The sequence below is a fragment of the Crotalus tigris genome, unplaced genomic scaffold (genome assembly GCF_016545835.1).
Source record: "Crotalus tigris isolate CLP2741 ecotype Arizona unplaced genomic scaffold, ASM1654583v1 scf7180000019079.287715, whole genome shotgun sequence".
Taxonomy (NCBI): Eukaryota; Metazoa; Chordata; class Lepidosauria; order Squamata; family Viperidae; genus Crotalus; species Crotalus tigris.
The window spans coordinates 188,987-209,852 of record NW_024097365.1 but is presented as its reverse complement, the minus strand read 5'-3'; the positions used below and the strand labels follow the sequence as shown (position 1 = coordinate 209,852).

The following is a 20,866-nucleotide window of genomic DNA, read 5'->3' as shown; positions in this document are numbered from 1 at the left end:
CGCTCTTAAAGCAACACAGCCGGCTGGGAGTGGGGGGAAAGAGACAGGAAAAGAAGAAGAAATTATGCAACAATTTCACCACTAACAAAATAGTTTTCTCTTCACATGCATTTTCCATTTCACTTTTACAGTAACAACAAAAAAAATCTTCAGTTTACTGTTTCTTTCACATTCTGGGATGGGGGAGAAACACTCTGTCTCTCTCTCACACACACACACAGGATCAGCATATCCACACATTCATTTCCATTCAAACTGCTTGTATAAGCACTTTCACATACAGATATTTCATTTCATACTTTCTCCTGACAAACAAATAACTATTATTGTAATTTTAAGGAACTGTTCAAAAGCCAATGAGCTCCTTTCCTCTCCCAATTTCCTTTGCTCTTAGAGCTTGCCTATTAACTTTCTTGCAAAATGAGACATCCGGCCGTTATGGTTTCACAACAGTGAAAACTCTCCTGTAGCCATACCTTTCAGAAACACGTCTTCTAAAACCCTCGTGGAGTGTTATGGCTTTATTCAACACCTGCTATCCATCAGGTAATATCCATTTTCCTTCTGTATTCTTTTCCTTTTGTTTTATTACTTGGTTTATTGTGGCAACCATCATTTTATTCTGTTGCCTAAATTTCTCTACATATACCTTTGCACATATACCTTTTGTGCTGCCTTCAACAAGTCATCTATACTTTTCCCTGTCCATCCCTCCAACTTTTGTAGCTTTTTACTTATATCCGGCCAAGATTTTACCACAAATTGTATTTTTACCAGAAGAGTATTTGCTGGGTCATCTGGATCAGTTCCAGAATACTTCCTCATTCCGTCTTTCAGTCTTTGGAGGAATGTAGCTGGAGATTCTTCTTTTTTTTGTTCTATCATTAAAGCTTTACTCATGTTCTGTGCTTTTGGGACAGCTTCTTTTATTCCTCTTATTAATAATACTCTCATATCTTCCATGTTTTGTCTATCTGCAGCATTATTATTGTCCCAATTTGGTCTTACTAAAGGGAACTTTGCATCTGCCAAAATTGCCCTCTGTGCTTGGGGGTTATGTTCCCTTGTCCAAATGTCTCTTGCTGCTCTTTGAATTAACTGTCTCTCTTCAGCTGTAAATAACGTGCTTTGTATCACTCCTAATTCATCCCATGTGTATATGTTTGCTCCTAATAACAGATCCAGTTGCTCTGCTACCCCTATTGGATCTTCTATCATGCTTTTCATTTCTTTCTTGAAGGCACGTAATTCAGATGCCTTTAAAGGCTCATGTACAAAACTGATACGAGCCTGTCCTTGGCCATCTACTCCATTGGGTACTTCTCTTAAAGGAAAAGCCTGTAGTGGTTTATCCTTAAAGGGAAAATTCTTTATATCTTTCTTCAATTGTTCCAATTCTTTTACTAATACCTTATAGGGTCCATCTCTCACAGCTCCCTGGGCTTGTGTTACAGGAGCTAGTAGGGGTGGTGGAATAGGTATTTGTACATTTGTTGGTTGTGATAGATTAGGGTTATAAAGTGGGGGTAAATATTTCATGGATTTTTCATCATCTTCTTCCTCTATTTCATTCTTCTCTTCTTTTTGTAAATATATTGAAGTTACTTTATGAGGGCTAGGGCCACTCATAGTAAGGTGACCCATTTACCTGGGTTCCAAATTAAAGCATAGTCTAACTCATTGACTAATGATTTACATGTTTTCCTTGACACATACTCATATAAATTCTGAAAAGCAAAATAGTCATTTGTTCCTAATCTAGGCCACTCTACTTTTTCATCTTCCCACCAGACAAAACAACACAAATTAACCATATCTTCCTTGGTTATGTCTAATTTACTAATTATTTCATTATATGGAGGTTTTCCCCAATTACTCAATAAAATCCCTAATGGACTTTCTTTATCTATATTTAATTGGGGTTCCTTCTTCTTTTTCTCAAACACTTCTTTCCTGGAGTACTCCCTGTGTTGCCCATACTGGTTTACCGTCCTGTGTATTCTAATTGAGACTTCACATAAATTCCTTAATTCGCTCCCCCTGATCCCCCTAGATATGCACTCGCATATCAGAGGTCCACTTTCGCTAAGTGGATACTTGGGATGTCACACACACACTGTCTCAAATTCACACAGGCCTACCCAGTCTTCCCACCGACTGCCTAGGCAGTGTATACTGGCCACCCCAGAACACTTACCTAGGTCCGTGCACGGAGTTGCCCAGTTCCCGGAAGCCAGCAACACACGCACCGGTTCAATTCGTATCTCTGTCTAATATCAACTCTATGGGTTCGCCGAGGAAAGCGTTGCTGCTCCATTACCAACAAGATGAGATAGACTGTCGAAATCAACAGGGCATGCCTTCCCCATCACCTTCTGGATCTGGTGCAGACAAACGATCCCGGTCTCGAGACCCACGTTGGGCGCCAAAACTGTTGGTAGAAATTCTAGCCCACTGAATAACACCAAACAGCAAGTTGAAATTAGACAGAGATTTATTGGCTACAACGGTTTGCAAAGCGTGGTGGACTCCAAGTAAATATTTGAGCCACACCTGGTCACAGCAAAAACACACATTATATACATTCTATCCCGACGCCTTGGCCCCTCCTCTGAGGTTACAATCTTATTAGGATCGCCTAAACAAAATACATTATCCCTGCCCCTTACTATTTTGCTTCACCTATTCCCTTATATGTACTTTATCATGAAATCCTATAGCTCAGTGTGGAAATACTATAGCCTACGTGCAGAACTCTTCCAAGGTACGTGTACATGTAGAAATTGTGTAGAAATCTTGCAGTCTGCGTGTAGAAATTTTGTGTAGAAATCTGTCTGCGTGTAGAAATTTTACAGAGTACGTGTCACTTAACTTTACTTATTATTCTAAAATTTTATTCCTAACAAGTGTGAGTCACTATCTAGGAATTGTTTTTAAGTACCTTCTGGTGCCTGGTAGCTCTACTTGATCTTACAGGTGTAGAATATGGGAGACATCTCTCCTCCAGAATTGATATAGGATAGTAGGGGAGGGATCTTATTAGTATAATGTAAGCAAACAGGGGCAGAGATAATGTATTCTGTTTAGGCACTTCTGATAGATTGTAACCTCCAAAGCCTAAGCCAATGGGGCCATGGGGGAGGGAATGGGGTGTCGCGATAGGGTATATAATAATATGTGGTTTTGGAATTTGGGGTGTGGCTCAGTGCTTGGCTACATTGCATTGCCTTCCTGAATCCACCATGCTTTGAAAACCGTCATTTTTTAAGACTTTGTTGTGAAGTTTAATAAACTTCTTTTCTATTTGTAACTCTGAGTGGAGTTCAATTTGTGACTATTTTTGTGTCTAACAAATATTCCATCTGCCTTCCCTGGGTGAATGCCTGGCTTATTGTTCTAGCAAGGACAGGTTATCTTCCCCCCCCCCCACCTGCTTCCTAAAAATTAAGTACCTGTTTCTCTACCCCAGTGATGTGCAGGTTTTGAGGTTCTCCAAATCTGTAGTTTTATTTCTTTGTTCCGTCATCGCTGCGCATCAGTTTCGTTCATTCCTTGGCCAAAGATCTCCAGTGAATCGCCATTTTCCCCCCCTCAAAGTAGCAAGATGACCTAAACACAAATACACACCTTACTACCACTCTGAGGCCAAAAGAGCAGTTCATTACAGATAATTCTTATTGACAATTGAGCACAAAACTCCTGATGCTAATCAAGGCAACTGTTCAGCGAGTTTTGCTTCATTTAATGAGCTTTTTTGGGGCCACAAGTAAAGTGAATTGCGGCAGTCGTTAAGTGAATCACACGGTCGTTAAGTGAATCTGGAACTTGCCTTCAGACGTTGTGGATGCTTCATTGGAGGTTTTTAAGAAGAGACTGGACAGCCACTTGTCTGAAATGGTATAGGCCAGGGGTAGGCAACCTCGCTCTTTATGACTCGTGGACTTCAACTCCCAGAATTCCTGAGCCAGCATGGCTCAGCTTGGAAACCTCTCCCTTTCTCCTCAGCATGGCTGGCTCAGGAATTCTGGGAGTTGAAGTCCAGGAGTCATAAAAAGAGCCAAGGTTACCTACCCTTGGTATAGGGTCTCCTGCTTGAGCAGAGGACTGGACTAGATGACCTCTAAGGTCCCTCCCAGCTCTATTCTGATTCTGATTCTTTTGACTTTGCTTGCTGGAAGCTGGCTAGGAAGGTTAGAAATGATGATCACACGACCTTGGGACAGTGCAACCGTCTGTCAGATCTGCCTGGCTCGGCTTGGGGGGAGTTTCATAGGCATCCTGCCATAACAAAAATGGGGGGGGAGGAAGGATGAAAGGGGGTAAAGGGGGGGAGAAAGAAAGAAGGAAAGATGAAAAGGCAATAAAGCTTTGTATGTACGTGATAGGAAATTGGGAGGAAGGGGAATGACAGGTGAGAAGGACCAGAATAGTTGGATTCTATTTGTGCCTGCATCCCATGGCCAGGCACCCTGAAAAATATGCGAATTACGCCCAAACATCTGAGTTGTCGTAACATCTTGGCAAGCTCCGGTTGGCTGGAAATGGACTGGTTCCGGAGGGAGGGATGGACTGGAGGGCAAACCTACACCTTATTTTGGGTACCTAGCGAGCGTGGGAGATTTCAGAGCTGGCTTGACTTTTACTGCAACCAACATCCTTAGTAAAAGAACTCTTTGCTTTAACCCAGTGGTTCTCAACCTGTGGGTCGGGACCCCATTTGGGGTCGAATGACCATTTCATGGGGGTCGCCAAACAACGCAGTCTGCCATTTTTTCCCCCTTTTCCTTAGCTAGCTACTCCCTTTTATTCTATTGGCTTTTGAAAGCCAATAGAATAGACTCTCTTGAATAGAGTCTAATCTATGGCTTCAAAGACCCACTCATAAAAAAAAAAAAACAATTGAAAAAAACAATAAAAATAAAAAAAAAAAAAAAAATATGCGGAATTGTCCAGGCTGTCTCTGCCCTGCTGAGCCCGCCAAAAGTCCCATTCTGCAAACGGTGCTGCACCAGTTGAGTAGTCCTCAACTTACGACCGGTTGAGTAGTCCTCGACTTACGACCGGTTGGGGGTCGCGGCATTAAAAAGGTTGAGAACCACTGCTTTAACCAAACGGAGTCGAAAGCTTTTTTTCCCCCTAAGGCAGGGCTTTTCAACCAGTGGTACGGGTACCACCTGTAGTACATTGGCACCTGGCAGGTGGTACGCGAGCATCCTAGAAAAGTGGGAGCAGGGGAGGGGAATGAGCTGAACTGGTGGCAGCACCCCACAAGCCTGAGCGAGAGATGGCTGGAGCTGCAGGGCTCAGCGGAAGCACCAGGATCAGCGCCAGGCTCCAGCTGGAGCTCGGCGCTGATCCTGGCACTTCTGCTGAGCCCAGAAGTGCCGATCAGCTGGAATGTTGCAGCATCTCCAGGATCTTGTGATTTACATTCAGATTCTTGGCAACTGATTCATATTTATGACGGTCACAGTGTCCCAGGGTCATGTGAAGTGACCAAAACCTGCTGCAACCACCCAGCAGGCAGAGGGGATAAAAACAAACACCCCCACCCCACCCCCGCTGTCAATCCTCAACAGAAATGCTCACAACAATGAAAACCTCGGACAGGAGGAAGAGCACGGCCGGGCGGGCGGGCAGGTGTCTTGCTCGGCTGTGGCTTGGGGGGGCACTTTTTTCAGTGCCATTGTATAACTTTGAACAGCCACTAAGTGAACTGTTGTAAGTCGAGGACTACCTGTACTTTATCACTTTTTTCCTTTTTGTGGGGGGGTCATCAAGTTTTTGTCACCTTGCTAGGCGACTGATGGTACTCAGATGTTGCCATATCCTAAAAGTGGTACAATGGGTGAAAAAGTTGAAAAGCCCTGCCCTAAGGGATCGGATTGGGGCAGGTCTGACAGGGTCATAAATATATGCCAATTGCCAAGGGCTCAAGTTTTGATCACATGACCATGGGGATGCTGCAACAGTTTGTTAAGTGTAAAAACCGGTCGTAAGTCACTTTTGTCAGTGCCACTATAACTTTGAACGGTCACTAAACAAACGGCTGTTAAATCGAAGACTACTATACCAGGGGTACGCAACTTTGGCTCTTTTATGACTTGTGGACTTCGACTTCCAGAATTCCTCAGGAATAATAATAATAATAATAATAATAATAATAGTAGTAGTAAAGTTGGAAGGGAACTTGGAGGCCATCTAGTCCAACCCCCTGCTCGGGCAGGAAACCCTACACCATTTCGGACAAATGGCTGTCCAGTCTCTTCTTAAAAACTTCCAGTGTTGGAGCATTCACCACTTCTGGAGGCAGGTTGTTCCACTGGTTAATTGTTCTCACTGTCAGGAAGTTTCTCCTCAGTTCTAGGTTGCTTCTCTCCTTGATTAGTTTCCATCTGTTGCTTCTTGTCCTGCCTTCAGGCACTTTGGAGAATAGCTTCTCCCTCTTCTTTATGGCCTATACAATTGTCCTCCTCCTGTCAGTCTCTTTAGCGGCAGTTATTCCACTTTCAAAATAACTTAGTTCGGCTTTTGATAGTTGCTTCTAACTTTATTTTACATTTTGTGGTTATTTCAAGATCAAAACAACTCTTGAGGAGTTATACAGTTTGATTCAGGCAGGTCTTTCAACCCCTTTCATTCCGGTTTACTCTCAAAACCATTTCTACTTCTTTCTTTTTTCCAGGGAGAGCTGCAGGATGTCAGCAACGCTCTTGCACATTTTGTTTAAGTCTGGCTGTTTTTCAGAATTATAAACTCCTACTCCCACTCCTCTCCCCACCCCAGCCCTTGCAGCACAGCCAAACAGGATCGGGTCTGGAGAGGATCTGCACAATGGGACTGTCTCAAGCTGACTCCCATGCCCCATCTGCCAATCAATGCTCCCCCGCCCCCAAACCATGCAAAACACCTCCAAGGATTGGCTGAAGGCTGAGCACTCTTCAGTGCCCAGATTTTTTTGAGGGGGGAGGGAGGTGAATAGAAAAGGGGGACTTTGCAGACACCAGAGAGAAGTACAATCCAGAAATCTGGTTGAGTTGTTCAATATTTCTGCAATCAATACTTTTTTACACCTCTCTCTCCCCCCCCCTCTCCCCCTCAAAGGTGCCTTTTCAGGTGGCAACTGGACTTTTTTTTTTCTTTGAAGACGTTTCGCTTCTCATCCAAGAAGTTTCTTCAGCTCTGACTGGATGGTGGGGAATGGAAAGATTTATACTCCTTGCAGACAGCTGGTCATTTGCCTTCTTTTAGAGCAGACATGTCAAACACAAGGCCCGGGGGCCAGATGCGGCCTGCAAAGTGGGTTCATGTGGCCCGCGAAGCCATCCTGGAAACAGTGAGGGAACGGCCCCCGCTGCCTTGGCCCTGGCCCAGCCGGCTTGGAACCAATGTACAATTTTGTGGTGGCCATCTAGGCTGAAACACATTCAGTCTTAGCTCCACAAGGCCGTCTAGAAACAGTGAGGAACCAGCCCCTGCCACATCGCCCCCGCCCCCTGGGTGCATGCTGGGGAGGTGTCACCCTTTGTGAGGAATGAAGAAATGGACCATGCCTTGGCGCTTGCTCCGGTCCCACCCTTCTGAGACCCTCAGATCTGTCCCACTCCTGCCCAGGCCCCCACAGGCACCCTTGACGTGAATGATGTAGAGCTGGCCACACCCACTCAGTAGGCCACACCCACTCCATTCACGCCTACCCAGTAGGCTGCACCCAACCTGGCCACACACACCCGGCCCCCCCAGGGCAACCGCAATGCTGATGCGGCCCTCAATGAAATTGAGTTTGACACCCCTGTTTTAGAGAATCGTTGAGGCCATCTGGAGGCTTAGCTGTGTCCTCAGGGTCAGCTGAGCGATGCAAAAGGGTTACAAGAAGGCTCCACATTTGCATTACTCAATTGACCCTGAGGACACAGGTATACATCCAAGTGGCCTCTAAAAAGAATGCAAATGACCAGCTGTCTGCAAGAAGTATAAATCCTTCCATTCCCCACCACCCAGTCAGAGCTGAAGAAGCTTCTTGGAGGAGAAACGAAACGTCTTCAAAGAAAAACGAGAAAGTCCAGTTGCCTTGTGAAAAAGCACCTTTGGGACAACCGTGGCTTGGATGACTGAGAATCTCCACAGACTGAGAATCTCTCTCTCTCTCTCTCTCTCTCTCTCTCTCTCTCTCTCTCTCTCTCTCTCTCTCTCTCTCTCTCTCATGAATTTCTCCACAGACTCTCTCTCTCTCTCTCTCTCTCTCTCTCTCATGAATTTCTCCACAGACTGACTCTCTCTCTCTCTCTTTAATTTTCTCCCTGCTTTCAATTTCACAGCCCTCCTTATTGGACCCCTTGCTTGTGTGACCCCTTCGATGCAAAGGCCGTTTGCCATTCACACCCCAAACTCTTCTCAATATACAAACATTTAAAGCTTTGCCCTTCTTGGGGTGGGGGTGGGGGGCGTGGTGGGTCGTTTTGGCTTCCCAAACAAGGTTAGGTGTCTCCTCTTTTCACAGGGCTTCCCCTCAGAGCAGGCTCTGATGTGAAGGCTAGACCAAATTGATGACTCGGCTTTCGCAATCAATGCATTTATACGGCTGGTCCCCCGCGTCGTGATTTCGGTAGGCGGGAAGGTTATCGCTGACCACGAAGCTTTTCCCGCACTCCGCGCAGATGTAGGCTTGCTCCCCCGGGTGATCCCGTTGGTGCCTATCCAGGCTGCCTTTACGACTGTAGCTCCTTCCGCAGTTCATGCACTTGAAGGGCTTCTCCCCCGTGTGGGTCCTCTGGTGTGTGGTCAAGATGGATTTCAGGCTGAAATATTTCCCGCACTCCAGGCATTGATAGGGTTTCTCCCCCGTGTGGGTCCTCTGGTGCCGCTTGAGGCTCCCGCTACGATTGAAGCGTATCCCGCACTCGCTACACTCATACGGCTTCTCCCCCGTGTGGGTTCTCTGATGCGCGGTCAGCGTGCCACTGTCGCTGAAGCTCTTGCCACATTCCATACATCGATATGGCTTCTCCCCCGTGTGGGTCACGCGGTGCCGGTTGAAGTCTGATTTATATTTGCACATCTTCCCACACACGGGACACTTGATCCTCCACTTCCCTTGGCGACCCTCTTGCTGGACCAGGAGATTGTGGATGTCGGCATCCCGAAAAGGGGAAGAGCACTTCTCGCTCTTGGATGGTTTGGGAGGCTCTTTTTCATTCTGGAAGGTCTCTTTTCCTGCTTCAGGGCTGGTTGTTTCTGAGGACTCCATAGGGGTCTCTTCGTAACTTTCAGTGTCCTGCCAATCACCTGGGAAAAAGGAAGGGAAGGGAAGGGGAAAAAAGGGAAAGGGGAGGGAAAGGGAAAGGGAAGGGAAAGGGAAAGGGAAGGAAGAGAATGGGAAAGGAAGGGAAAGAAAAGAAGGAAAGGAAAGGAAGAGAATGGAAAGGGAAGGGAAAGGAAAGGAAAGGAAGAGAATGGGAAAGGAAGGGAAAGGAAAGGAAAGGAAAGGAAGAGAATGGGAAGGGAAGGGAAAGGAATGGGAAGGGAAAGGAAAGGAAAGAAGGAAAGAAAAGGAAAGGAAGAAAATGGGAAGGAAAAGGGGAGGGAAAGGGAAGGGAAGGAAGGGAAAGGAAGGAAGAGAATGGGAAGGGAAAGAAAGGAAAGGAAAGGAAAGGAAAAGAAAGGAAAGGAAAGGAAAAAGCAAGGGAAGGGAAGAAAAGGGAAAAGCAAGGGAAGGGAGGAGAAGGAGAGGAGAGGGAAGGAAGGAAGGAGAAAGTCTTAAAAGTTTATCTTTAATATTCCCTCCCACTTTCTCTGTCAACAAAAATCTAGGTTATCTCCCAAATTAATTTCAACATGTTTGCTTGCGGTCTACTTCTTACATAACTGTACAGTACTGGAATTTTCAAACTGGAAGCAGTCAGTCCAAGTTCATCAACACCAGATCCGGGCAGCGGTGGGATTCAAATATGTGAACAACCAGTTCTCTGTGTGGATGCCACTTCTGGAAGTCCATTCTGGGCCTGGGCAACAAAAAATTAGCTACCGGTTCTGCCGAAGTGGTGCAAACTGGCTGAATCCCACCACCATTTTTACCCCCGTCCCCTTTTTCCATCTGATTCTCTACATTAGTGTTTTTCAATCTTGACAAGTTTAAGATACACAGACTTTAACTTCCAGAATTCCCAGCTAGCATGCTGGTTGACAGCCCACTGGCTGCAAATTCTGACAGTTCCTCACGCTGGTTAGGGAATTCTGGGAGTTGAAGTCCACACATCTTAAAAGTTGTCCAAGTTGAGAAGCACTGCTCTCTACCGTGCAAGAATAAACAGGAGTTCATCACTTCAGCCTCCAACAGTTGTGCAAGAAGCATCCTTACCCACAGAAGTGGCATTTTCATTGCTCTCCAACATGACTTTCTTCCATTGGGCCTGCTGGCTTTGATTTTGGAGAACAACCAACTTCTTCAGCCTCTAAGATCACCAGCCTCTAAAAAGGCGGGAAAAACATCAGTTATCTCCTCAGTATTATTGCATTGGTCTAGGACAGGGGTAGGCAACCTTGGCTCTTTTACGACTCATGGACTTCAACTCCCAGTGAGGGAGGACCTTTATACCTTCCACACGGACAGGGTGGTGTTATGTTTGGACCCCTCCTTCGTTCCAAAGGTCAATTCCCTATTCCACAGAGCACATGAGGTGGTGCTACCAAACGTTTGCCCCAAACCGCCCCATGAACTGGAGCGCAAGTAGCACACCTTAGACCAGTGTTTCTCAACCTTGACAATTTTAAGGCATCTGGACTTCAACTCCCAGAATTCCACAGCCAGCATTGCTGGCTGTGGAATTCTGGGAGTTGAAGTCCACATGCCTTAAAATTGCCAAGGTTGAGAAACACTGCCTTAGACGTTCGCAGAGTTTTAAAGCAGTACATCAAGTGAACGGCACCCTTCCGTAGATCAGAAGCACTGTTTGTCCCCTTCCACTCTCACACAAGAGGTTGGAGAGTCACTGCATCCCAATAAAACCATCCCGAACCAATATCTATTCACTCCCTCCCTGAAAACATCCAGCCTTCGCCAACTGTTTAGCTCAGCAGTTTCACTAAACTGGTTTTACTGTCAAATGGTTATCAGAATCTCTTCTCTATTACTTTGTCACAGAGAGGCAGGCAAGAGCTACAGCAGTGTTTTGGAAGACTAAATGAAGCTGTTTTGGGACTTACGTGATACAGATTTTTAAACGTTACCAAAAATTAGAAAAAACACACACATCCGAACAGTGAGAACAGTTCTTCGATGGAATCCACTACCTAGTTCCTCAGTTTTGGCAGCTTGAAGATATGTGGACTTCAACTCCCAGAATTCCCCAGCCAGCATAAATGGCCCTTTCTAGTTTCATGTCAGAGCATGCACAGTCTTATTGCGCTGAGGTAACCCAGGAGTAAATGCAGTACACACAGTGGTTTGTATTAAATGGTGGTTTATATTACACTATATCTACAAATATACACTAGAAATAAGATACATCCACGTGGTGAAATAGCAAACTCCAATACACAGCAATTACAGTAATCAAACGGACAAGAAAGACTCCAGCAAAAAACTTCCCTTTTATACTCAGACTCTTAAAGGGATACAGTCCCTGCTTACTCTTAAAGGGACACAGACACAGACTCTGCTGAGTCATTCCTATCATTGCATCATCCTATCATTGCATCATCCATCTTACATCTTTACCTAAGCTGTTTAGCTGTTAAATCATTAAACCTTGACTTTCCAATTGTCTTATTTAATTTCTAAGACAGTTGACAGGCTCCCCTTTGCTATTTTCAAGGAGAATACAGACATCTATATGTTTTGGTGTGCTTTAATCTGGATTTGTATCTTAAACAGGGAACTAAAAGACCGCAATTTGACATTGCAAGGACAAAGTTGTTATGGTTACCTTTGCGAAGAGGCTTTTCTTTGATACTGCAAGATCAATAAAATACGAGGGCCCTATGGGAAGAAAAACCACACTGTTATTCTAAAATAAATTATTCTGAAATATGCTTATCAGAGTTCCCTCGCTCCTTTTTCACTCCGAAGTGAAATTGGAGCAACTGAAACAATACTATAAATGCTGCCGCAAGTGGGCTCAATTGTGGTCCTAAATCGAGAACTATATATGCATACATAGGTATATAGAATAAAATAACAGAGTTGGAAGGGACCTTGGAGGTCATCTAGTCCAACCCCCTGCTCAGGCAGGAAACCCTATGCCATTTCAGACAAGTGGTTGTCCAATCTCTTCTTAAAAACTTCCCGTCTTGGAGCATTCACCGCTTCTGGAGGTAGTTTCAGAATCCAATTATATTTCATCTCTAGTTGTCGACTATGGAAAACCCCATTTCTGCCCTCTCTGGATTCTGTCATATGATGAAGGGAACGGGGGTGAACAAAGGGGCTTTATGGCCCTCACTTCCTTCAGTACACTTCAAAGGGACTGGATGTGGATACCACCAAAAGGACTAAACATAACATTAGGGCCATGAGCTTTCATCTACTCCTCTCTGAAGTCTCCCTTCCACCAGCAGTGAGGGAAAAGGGGGTGGAAATGTCACGCCTGGGATTGTTACTGGAAAGATGGTGGGGTGGGGTGGGGCTGCTGGGGACCCCTTAAAACCTTGAACTGTAGGGCTTGGGCCCCAGGTCCTGTCTAGAACGCCTGCAACCATTTTCTCTTAATAAAGGATGCCTGTTGGAAGGAATATTCCAAGAGTTCTGTCTTCTTAAGATGCAAAGTGGGGTGGGTCCTTACAGGTAGGTTGTTCCACTGATTAATTGTTCTAACTATCAGGAAGTTTCTCCTTACTTCTAGGTTGCTTCTCTCTTTGGTTAGTTTCCATCCGTTGCTTCTTGTCCTGCCTTCAGGTGCTTTGGAGAATAGCTCGACTCCCTCTTCTTTGTGGCAGCCCCTGAGATATTGAAACACTGCTATCATGTCACCCCTCATTCTTCTCTTCATTAGACTAGACCAGGGGTAGGCAACCTTGGCTCATTAATGACTCGTGGACTTCAACTCCCAGAATTCCTGAGCCAGCATGGCTGGCTCAGGGTTTCTAGGAGTTGAAGTCCACGAGTCATAAAAGAGCCAAGGTTGCCTACCCTGGACTAGACATACCCAATTCCAGCAACCATTCCATATATGTTTTAGCCTCCAATCCCCTAATTATCTTTGTTGCTCTTTTCTGTACTCTTTATACAATCTCAACATCTTTTTTACATCATGGTCACCAAAATTAGATGCAGTATTCCAAGTGTGACTTTACCAAATTATTATAAAGGGATATTAATACACTTCACGTGATTTTGATTCTATCCCTCTGTCAATGCAGCCTAGCACTGTGTTGGCTTTTTTGGCAGCTGCAGCACAATGTTGGCTCCTATTTAGGTGACTGTCCACTAGGACTCCAAGATCCCTCTAATGGTTACTGTTATTAAGCCAGGTACCACCTATGCTGTACTTTTGCGTATGCACATGTTTACACATGCCTGCACATACATAAGCATATACATCCGGGCGTCCAAGTGCGCGCACACATAAAGGGCTTCAAGGTAATAGATTTAATCCTGTGATTGCCCCGCTTTGCAACATCTTGCATGGCCCTCTGCCTATGATAATGGCAGGAGAAGCTGGGGAAGGGGGGGGAAATCCTTCTATTTACCTCCCGCTCTCCCCCCCCCCCCAGCAGATTTCGTTTCCAGCCCCATCCTCACCTCCCTTGGCGAAATTTCTTTCCCAATCCTTCCCCCTGCGCCACCGACCCCCTCCGCCCCGCCAGGCCTCTTTTCCCGCCCGGCCTTCCTTTCCAGCAACACCAAGACAGGTGTGCGGCTTCTTCTCCCCCCCCTTTGCCCCTTTCCTGCCTCTCTAGGAATCCGCGCTCCTATCCTTTAACCACTGCAGGCGTTCCATCGTGGCGCTCCCGTTTTGCTCTCCAGCTTCGGTGACTGCAAATTCCTTTCCTTCTCCGCGGTCCTTGCATCTGGGCTAACTAGGATAGCGGCGATCAAAGGTCTGGAGGTTTTTGTTTTTTTTTAAAAAAAATATTATTTAACAGAATAATTGAGTTGGAAAGGATCTTGGAGGTCTTCCAGTCTAGGCAGAACTGCACCGTAACAGAGTTGGAAGGGACCTGGGAGGTCTTCTAGTCTAGTCCAACCCCCTGCTCACCAATGGTTGTCCATTTCAGCCCTTCTGGGGTTGGAAGGAACAATAGAAAGGGTAAAGCCTTGCAAAGACTTCCAAGTCTTCAAAGGCTTGCAAAGGTAAACAAAACACCAGATAATCCTCACGGCCACAACAGAACCCATCATTTCTGTTGCTAAGTGAAACATTTGTGAAGTGGGGGTTTGCCCTGTTTTATGACCTTTCTTCTCACCCTTGTTAAGTGAATTATGAGAATAGAATATAGAACACCATGGTGTAAAAAAGATGTTGAGACTCTAGAAAGAGTACAGAGAAGAGCAACAAAGATGATCAGGGGATTGGAGGCTAAAGCATATAAGGAACTGTTGCTGGAATTGGGTATGTCTAGTTTAATGAAGAGGAGGACGAGGGAGGATATGATAGCAGTGTTCCAATATCTCAGGGGCTGCCCCAAAGAAGAGGGAGTCAAGCTATTTTCCAAAGCGCCTGAAGGCAGGACAAGAAGCAACGGGTGGAAACTAATCAAGGAGAGAAGCAACCTGGAACTAAGGAGAGAAGAAACTTCGACAGTGAGAACAATTAACCAGTGGAAAACAACTGCACCAGAAGCGAGTGAATGCTCCAACACTGGGAAGTAGGTTTAAGAAGAGGACTGGACAGACCACTTGTCTGAAATGTATAGGGTTTTTTTTTCGACTGACTGAGCAGGGGGTGGACTACTAGATGACCTCCAAAGTCCCTTCCGACTTTATATTATTATTGTATATTAGTCTTATTATAGAAATAGAATTTTTAGAAAATAGAATACAGATAGAATAGAAAATTAGAATACGAATGTAGAATTAAAATAGAATATAGAATTAGTATATAATAAAATATACAATAGAATATGAATATATAGAATAGTTATAATATATAGAACAGGAATTAGAATGTAGAATAGAAAATAGAATATGAATAAAATATAGAATAGAATGTAGGAAAGAAGAGAATATAGTGAATAGTCTATAATATAGAATAGAATGTAGAATAGAATATAGATAGTATATAATTATAGATAGAAATCTGTGAAGGGACTTTTGAAGATTTCTAGTCCAGCTGCCTGCTCAAGGAGAGAGAAACCTAGACCATCTCAGACAATGTGACTGTCAGTCTCTTCTTAAAAACTCTAGTGATGGAGCCGCCCATGATATTTTGAAGGCAAAGCTGATTCCACTGGCTAAGTGGCCTCACTGTTAGAAGTTCCCTTAATTCAGGGTTGTTCATTTGCAGTTGTAACGTGGGACTAACACAGTTGTCAGTGGATCTGGCTTCCTCCATTGTCGTTGTGCTTGTCAGAAGGTTACAAAAGAGAATCATTGCAAACCCATCATAAAATCTGTGCCACACGGATCCAATCTGGTTGGGTCATGATGGATGTTTAATAACTAGAGGGTAATAGACCACCACATTCCTTGCCAAACATCTCAATGGAAGGCGAACAATAATGGAAATTGAACGGGCCATGTTAAAATGTGGCTTGGCCCAGCATTTGGCAAGCTAAGCATAATTTTCAGAACCAGCCTCCATCAGAGAGTTTCGTCTTCTGAGCTTTTGGGAATGTCGTTGCTAGAGCCCATCTTCAGGGAACACCTCTCTAGCACTATTAAGAAGTTAACAGTGACCAATCCAGATTGGATCCTGCAACTGGGACAGGTATAGTCACCTTCATTCGTGATAAAAATGATCACTTGCCGAGCGTCGAAGTTTGATTCACGTGATCATGGGGAATCCTGCAATGGAGTCGCAAGTTATTGAAAAAACAGTTCTAAAGGTCACTTCTTTTTCAGTGCCCTTGTAAACTTTAAATGGCACAAATGAAATGTTACAAGTTGAGGACTATCTGTAACAGAGTTGGAATGGGACTTTGGGGGTCATCTAGTCCAGCCCCCCTGATTAAGCAGGAAGAATCCTTATACCATGTCCAGACAAGTGGACTGTCCAGTCTCTTCTTGAAAGCACCCACAAACTTCTGGAGGCCAAGTTGTTCACTGGTTAATTGTTTCACTGTTCAGGAAATCTATCCTTAGTTCTAGGTTGCTTCTCCCTTGATTATCCCAAAGGTACTTTAAAAGAGACAAGGGACTGTTTCTTTGTGAAGACCATTTCGCTCCTCATCCAAGAAGTTTTCTTCAGCCTGACTAATCCAGTGATGGCAAACCTTTAAAGACAAGTGCCCAAAAACACTGGCCCCGTCCCTGCTCCGCCCCCTGCGTTTGCCCACATGGACCACTCACCACTCCAGGGCCCTCCACAGATCGCCCAGGCCAGGTTCCCAACAACGCCATGGCAGCCATGCCCTCTGCCCTTGCCCCGCAGTATCAAAACTGTGTACGGATGGGGCATAAGGGCAGGGTTCTTGTCCACGCTGCCTGGCTAGCCATGTTCTTGGCTGCGATGCGTTTCCGCTCAGGGGGGATGAATCGTCCCAGAGGGGCTGTTTGGTAAGGAGGGGATCGTGGGGGCAGGCAAGGCTGGGGCAATGGCACGTGTGCCCACAGAGTGGGTTTCGAGTGCCCGCGGTCTCTGGGCACCTCTGCCATAGGTTCGACAACACTGAACTAGATGGGGGAAAATGCCAGGATTTTAACTCTTTGCAGGTAGTGGTCATATTGCAGTTCTCTCCTTGATTAGTTTCCATCCATTGGCTTCTTGATGTAAAAATATAAATGTGGGGGTTCTTGGTGTCTCTGAGCTTGCTGGTTTTTCTTGCAGACATTTCATTACCTAACTAGGCGGGATCATCACGTGCTAGTGATGCATAAATATTATAAGTGCACTTAGTAATAGTAATAGTAGTAACGTTGGAAGGGACCTTGGAGGTTCATCTAGTCCAACCCCCCTGCATCAAGGCAGGAAACCACTACACCAGTTCGGACAAATGGCTGTCCAGTTCTCTTCCAGTGTTGGAGCATTTTACGCTTCTGGAGGACAGGCTGTCCACTGATTTAATTGTTCTCACTGTCAGGAAGTTTCTCCTTAGTTTCTATGTTGCTTCTCTCCTTGATTTAGTTTCCACCCGTTTGCTTTCTTGCCATGCCCTTCAGGCGGCTCTGGAGGAATAGCTTGACTTTCCCTCTTTCTTTGGGGGCAAGACCCTGAGATATTGGGAATACTGCTATCATGCCCCACTTGTCTTCTCATTCATTAAACTAGACATACCAATTCTAGCAACCGCCCCCCCCCCCCCCCCCCCCCCCCCTTCCTTATATGTTAGCATCCAGTTACCCCTAATCATCTTTGTTGCTCTTCTCTGTTACTCTTTCTAGAGCATTGGTTCTCAAACTGTGGGTCGGGACACCAGTGGGGGTCAACCGGACTATTTCATGGGGGGTCGCCAAACAACGCAGTCCACCATTTCCCCCCCCCTTTGGCTTAGCTGTGCTACTCCCTTTTATTCTATTGGCTTTTGAAAGCCAATAGAACAGACTCTCTTGAATAGAGTCTAATTCTATTGGCTTTCAAAAGCCAATAGGAATTGTCCAGGCTGTCTCTGCCCTGCTGAGCCCGCCAAAAGTCCCATTCTGCAAACGGTGCTGCACCAGTTGAGTAGTCCTCGACTTACGACCGATTGAGTAGTCCTCGACTTACGACCGGTTGGGGGGTCGCAGCATTAAAAAGGTTGAGAACCGCTGTTCTAGAGTCTCAACATCTTTAGAGAAATGCATTTATATAATGCGCGCGTCTCACGTTGTTTGTTGCTTTGCAAATGCCGTGCAACGCCCTTTCAAGTGTCGAGGACGGCTTATTAACTCTTCGCGTTCCCCGCTATTGCAAAGAAACAGAACCGTTGCACGGGAAAGAGAGAGAGAGAGAGAGAGAGAGAGAGAAAGTCTCCCTTCTTTCCTTCCAAAGCAAACGGCCCAGGATGATGGGAACTGTCGTCTGAGGCGGGCTTCGAAAGGCGCGCCCCGCTCAGAGGAGGCGCGTGAAGACCGCTCGCGCCGCCGGCCGAAGCCTTCCTCGCTGGGGAGCGCCACGCCAAGGGTTAAAGCCAGGGAGTTTCGCTTCCTAGAGAGGCGCCTGGTGGGGCGGAAATGGGAATGGGCTCAGCCGTGCCCCCTCCCCTCTTTTGCCGGAGGAGAAAAAAGCCGTTTGGCGTTCGGCACGTGCGGCGGCGGTTGGGGTGTCCTCGCGGACGGTAGGTGGGCGAAGGGGGCGACGGGCCTCGCCCGGAGAGAGGCTCGGGGGAGGGAGGGAGGGAGGCGAAGCATCGGCGCAAGGCCGCTGCCGGGCTGGGGAAGAGGAGCCGCCGCGAACCCCAGCGGGGGTCGTATCAGCTAGTGGTTATAGGACTAGGCCTCTCTCTCTCTTTTTTTTGTTTTTTTCCCCTGTCGCTCAGCATCTCCTCCTGTGGCTGGGCTCTGCGTTCCGGTAGCCCAAGAGAATGGAATAGAGATAGGAATATAGAATAGGGATAGAGATAGAGCGATGGGATGGGATGGGATATAGAATAGGGATGGAATAGAAATAGAGATAGGATGGGAATGTAGAATAGGAATAGAAATAGGGACAGGAATAGAAGATCGAATATAGAATAGGGATAGAAATAGAGACAGGATGGGATATAGAATAGGAATAGAGGTAGGACAGGAATAGGAAAAAAATAGGAATAGAATAGGAATAGAAAATAGAATATAGAATAGGGATAGAAATAGAGCCAGGATGGGGTATAGAATGGGAATAGAGATAGGACAGGAATAGAAAAAAATAGGAATAGAATAGAGATAGGATAGGAATAGGAAATAGAATATAGAATAGGGATAGAAATAGAGACAGGATGGGATATAGAATAGGAATAGAGGTAGGACAGGAATAGGAAAAAAATAGGAATAGAATAGGAATAGAAAATAGAATATAGAATAGGGATAGAAATAGAGCCAGGATGGGGTATAGAATGGGAATAGAGATAGGACAGGAATAGAAAAAAATAGGAATAGAATAGAGATAGGATAGGAATAGAATAGGAATAGAATATAGAATAGGGATAGAAATAGAGACAGGATGGGGTATAGAATGGGAATAGAGATAGGACAGGAATAGAAAAAATAGGAATAGAATAGAGATAGGATAGGAATAGAAAATAGAATATAGAATAGGGATAGAAATAGAGACAGGATGGGATATGGAATAGAGATAGGACAGGAATAGAAAAAAATAGGAATAGAATAGGAATAGAAATAGAGATAGGATAGGAATAGGAAATAGAATATAGAATAGGGATAGAAATAGAGATAGAGATAGGATGGGATATAGAATAGGAATAGAAATAGAGATAGCTTAGATAGGAATAGAAAATAGAATATAATAATAATTAATAATGTTGGAAGGGACCTTGGAGGTCATCAAGTCCAACCCCCTACTCAGGCAGGAAACCCTATACCATTTTGGACAAATGGCTGTCCAGTCTCTTCTTAAAAACTTCCAGTGTTGGAGCATTCACCACTTCTGGAGGCAGATTGTTCCACTGGTTAATTGTTCTCAGTGTCAGGAAGTTTCTCCTTAGTTCTAGGTTTCCTCTCTCCTTGATTAGTTTCCATCTGTTGATTCCTGTCCTGCCTTCAGGCACTTTGGAGAACAGCTTGACTCCCTCTTCTCTGTGGCAGCCCCTGAGATATTGGAACACTGCTATCCTGTCCCCCCTCGTCCTTCTCTTCATTAGACTAGACATACCCAATTCCAGCAACCATTCCTTATATGTTTTAGCCTCCAGTCCCCTGATCATCTTTGTTGCTCTTCTCTGTACTCTTTCTAGAGTCTCAACATCTTTTTTACATCGTGGTGACCAAAACTGGATGCAGTATTCCAAGTGTGGCCTTACTAAGGCATATAGAATAGGGATGGAATAGAAATAGAGATAGGATAGCAATAGAAAATAAAGTACAGATAGAATAGAAATAGAGATAGGATAAGAATAGAAAATAAATTACAGATAGAATAGAAATAGAGATAGCATAGGAATAGAAAATAGAATATAGAATAGGGATAGAATAAAAATAGAGATAGGATAGGAATAGAAAATAGAGTACAGATAGAAATAGGGATAGGATAGAATAGAAATAGCTAGGATAGGAATAGGATATAGAATAGGAATAGAATAGAAATAGAGAGGATAGGGATAGATAGTAATAGAAAATAGAATAGGGAGAAAATAGAAATAGGTTAGAAATAGGATATAGAAGATAGAATAGGGATAGGATATGAAATATAGAATGATAGAATAGGGATAGAAATACATAGGAATAAGATATGGAATAAGGAATTGGAATAAAAAATAGAATAGGAATAGAATAGAAATAGAGAGGATAGGGATAGATAGTAATAGAAAATAAATAAATAGGGAGAAAATAGAAATAGGTTAGAAATAGGATATAGAAGATAGAATAGGGATAGGACATGGAATATAGAATAAGGATAGAATAGGGATAGAGATACATAGGAATAGGATATAGAATAAGGAATTGGAATAAAAAATAGAATAGGGATAGAATATTTTATTGGCCAAGTGTGATTGGGACACCCAAGGAATTTGTCTCTGGTGTATAAGCTCACAGTGTACATATAAACAGCAAGTAATAGGTCATCATCATAGTTACAATCATTAATCATAAGTTACAAACAATTCGAACAATAATCTACCGGATCTAAGGCCTGCA

At 44.6% G+C, this 20,866-nt stretch overlaps 3 protein-coding genes across 11 annotated transcripts in view; 1 reads left to right on the top strand and 2 right to left on the bottom strand.

Moving 5' to 3' along the window:
• Nucleotides 1–272: 272 nt before the first annotated feature.
• Nucleotides 273–8,526, bottom strand: LOC120315352. 3 transcript variants are annotated; one of them, XM_039359574.1, is made up of 3 exons: nt 8,408–8,526; nt 3,453–3,609; nt 273–2,431 (listed from the first exon to the last, which is right to left on the bottom strand). In XM_039359574.1, exon 3 carries the CDS (start codon nt 1,642–1,644, stop codon nt 640–642), a length of 1,005 nt encoding a protein of 334 aa, XP_039215508.1. In that variant the 5' UTR covers nt 1,645–2,431; nt 3,453–3,609; nt 8,408–8,526; the 3' UTR covers nt 273–639. The 3 variants fall into 3 exon arrangements, with proteins under 3 accessions (XP_039215508.1, XP_039215507.1, XP_039215509.1); XM_039359573.1 differs by lacking the exon at nt 8,408–8,526 and having other exon boundaries at nt 3,453–3,887; XM_039359575.1 differs by lacking the exons at nt 3,453–3,609; nt 8,408–8,526 and adding an exon at nt 2,942–3,438.
• On the bottom strand, nt 8,503–18,016 carry LOC120315354 (zinc finger protein 436-like). 6 transcript variants are annotated; one of them, XM_039359579.1, is made up of 5 exons: nt 12,834–12,889; nt 11,925–11,977; nt 10,358–10,467; nt 9,861–10,001; nt 8,503–9,285 (listed from the first exon to the last, which is right to left on the bottom strand). In XM_039359579.1, exon 5 carries the CDS (start codon nt 9,245–9,247, stop codon nt 8,534–8,536), a length of 714 nt encoding a protein of 237 aa, XP_039215513.1. In that variant the 5' UTR covers nt 9,248–9,285; nt 9,861–10,001; nt 10,358–10,467; nt 11,925–11,977; nt 12,834–12,889; the 3' UTR covers nt 8,503–8,533. The 6 variants fall into 6 exon arrangements, with proteins under 6 accessions (XP_039215513.1, XP_039215512.1, XP_039215511.1 ...); XM_039359578.1 differs by lacking the exons at nt 9,861–10,001; nt 12,834–12,889 and adding an exon at nt 17,901–18,016; XM_039359577.1 differs by lacking the exons at nt 9,861–10,001; nt 12,834–12,889 and adding an exon at nt 13,739–13,819.
• Nucleotides 13,901–20,866, top strand: part of LOC120315351 (zinc finger and SCAN domain-containing protein 20-like) — a 19,582-nt gene continuing 12,616 nt past the window's right edge. The window contains exon 1 of one of the 2 annotated variants that reach the window (XM_039359571.1): nt 13,901–14,037. The gene's annotated coding sequence lies outside the window, so the exon portion shown is untranslated. Of the gene's footprint in view, nt 14,038–18,236; nt 18,352–20,866 lie in introns of those variants that run through there. The other variant, XM_039359572.1, reaches the window with a different exon arrangement.

Coding starts and splice junctions, on each gene's coding strand:
- LOC120315352 (XM_039359574.1), bottom strand. CDS start 1,644: ATGGGTCACCTTACTATGAGTGGCCCTAGCCCTCATAAAGTAACTTCA.
- LOC120315354 (XM_039359578.1), bottom strand. CDS start 10,391: ATGTTGGAGAGCAATGAAAATGCCACTTCTGTGG. Junction 9,286..10,357: donor TGAAAATGCCACTTCTGTGG/GTAAGGATGCTT, acceptor CCTTTTTCCCAG/GTGATTGGCAGGACACTGAA.